The 2,194-nt window shown below is 28.4% G+C and overlaps 1 protein-coding gene across 1 annotated transcript; it reads right to left on the bottom strand.

The window, feature by feature from the left end:
* Window positions 1-524: 524 nt before the first annotated feature.
* Window positions 525-2,188, bottom strand: LOC126909359 (uncharacterized). The gene is made up of 2 exons (XM_050691774.1): window positions 2,152-2,188; window positions 525-1,517 (listed from the first exon to the last, which is right to left on the bottom strand). The coding sequence occupies exon 2, from the start codon at window positions 1,217-1,219 to the stop codon at window positions 680-682; it is 540 nt and encodes a 179-aa protein (XP_050547731.1). The 5' UTR covers window positions 1,220-1,517; window positions 2,152-2,188; the 3' UTR covers window positions 525-679.
* Window positions 2,189-2,194: the final 6 nt, after the last annotated feature.

Raw genomic sequence — 2,194 nt, 5'->3', positions numbered from 1 at the left:
CTTAATCAGGATATTAATAAGGAACTAGCAGTTTATGAAGCTTTTGGAATAATCCACCAATTTTTTAAAATTAAACACTATCTAAAGATTTGCATCGAAGCGTTTTTTTTTGATAGTGATTTTAATCACTGTCAGATATCATTATACTTGATCCAACTATGCCACGTCACCACTGTGCCGCGACCCCCCTGTGCTGGGTTTTTTATCTATGATATAGACATTATTAATTAAAAAAATTATACAAACACGAAAAACGATAATTCCTTTTACACGAAAATAACTTTTTTTGTTGAATTAAGCTAATCAATTTCAGGGAAAAATTTATTTAATAAATTATAGATTTATGAGGGAATATATTCTCTACATTTTATGAGAAATGCATAAATATTTGTTTTAAAGTAACAAAAAACCAGTGTAACTATAATCACTTATCAAAATGTAGTTAATATAATTAAATACATAATATCAACGAAAACAATATTAAGAATAAACAAATGCTGATAAAATTTCATACGATTCATTAACAATTTATTTATCCAAAAGTCGTAGTCCTGATAATTATTACAAATATAAATTAAATATTACTACAGATATTTTGTAATAATAATATTAAAAAAAAGCGATTAAAAGTTTAATAAAGTTCATTTTTATAAAATAAAAGAAAATTACAAAATTTTTGTTAAATGCTAATAGTTATTTTATTGAAACCTAAACAGTCGTATTCACTTGTAATAGCAGCATTAAAAAACGCGATAAAGCGTTCCAAAGCGTATTCATACAAACGTAATGGACGTTCAAGTGTGTTTTTATAATTATTTAACGATACAATAATCTTCCATGAATCTATTAATTGATTTTTATTTAAAAGTTCACCTTCAATCAAGCAACAATTATGAACAGTATTACGTTCGTCCATAAGTCTTCGAGTAAAATTTATTCGAGCATTTTGAAAATCAAATAAGAATTGAGATACTTTCATTTCTAGTTCATTGATAGATAGATTAATAAAATCAGTTATCCTAAAATTAAGACGTTCAATTTCGGAGGAAAATTTACGTAATATATTATAGGTTTGCGTTAAACATGAATATGGAGTATAAAACACTTCCCAAATATTTGAATCTTCTAATTTATTTAAAGCTAGCAACATAATTTTTAACAAGTCTTTTGAATCATTAACTATTTCAAAAAATTTAATAGTACAATCTACAAAGGCCATTAAATTACCATTAGTCTTTTCATTTCTGCATGTTTGAATTACAGCAGTTATATGTGTATTATAGTTTTTTAATACTTCAGTATATCTGCACTTTATCAGCTGTGTAAAGTATTGTCTTTTTTTATTAAAATTAAAATCGTCTACATTGTCTCGAATAATTTGATTAGTAGTTATAATTTCATTACCAATTATTATTCTTATATGATTTAATAGCCTCCAATCTCCTTCACGGAACAAAGTATTTAGTATTTCAATTGCTTCATTTTGATTAAAGCCGTAGTTTTGAGGGGGCTTAAGCCTAAAATAAAACAATAACTATTTTTATTTAGACTTTAAAAATCATACGGAAAAATCATTATTGTATAAATTTTATTTAATAAAATTTATTTTACATTCTACCATGTTGTTTTGTACGAGACAGCTGAACCGTAGAACTCGCCGTCTTGTCTTAACCCTACTTACGATCACGTCGAATTGTCTTGGGTGGGGTGTGAGGATAGGTAAGCAAAGACGATAGGGATAAGTTGTCAAGGATGGGTTTGGTTGGGTTCATGTATTCAGCGGTAACTGTGANGACAGCTGAACCGTAGAACTCGCCGTCTTGTCTTAACCCTATTTACGATCACGTCGAATTGTCTTGGTGGGTGTGAGGATGGGCAAGCAAAGACGATAGGGATAAGTTGTTAAGAATGGGTTTGGTTGGGTTCATGTATTCAACGGTAACTGTGGCAACTAGTCCACTAGGACTTTGTTAAAGGTGTTCCTTAACAAGCAAATGTACAACCATAAATTGTGTACTCTATTTAAAATACAATTTCAGACTACACAATTTAACTTCCGTTAATTATTGTTCAAAACGATAAATTTTAAGATTACTCTAAAAATTGAATTCCGCGTAGACAACAGTATTTTTATTAATAAATAAAACTTACCCAGCTATATTGGGATGAAGTAACTCATTGAATCCGATTTTTG

The sequence above is a fragment of the Daktulosphaira vitifoliae genome, unplaced genomic scaffold (assembly GCF_025091365.1).
Source record: "Daktulosphaira vitifoliae isolate Bord-2020 unplaced genomic scaffold, ASM2509136v1 Scaffold_295, whole genome shotgun sequence".
Classification (NCBI taxonomy): domain Eukaryota; kingdom Metazoa; phylum Arthropoda; class Insecta; order Hemiptera; family Phylloxeridae; genus Daktulosphaira; species Daktulosphaira vitifoliae.
The sequence above is the reverse complement of the archived record's forward strand: the minus strand, read 5'-3'. Positions and strand labels throughout refer to the sequence as shown.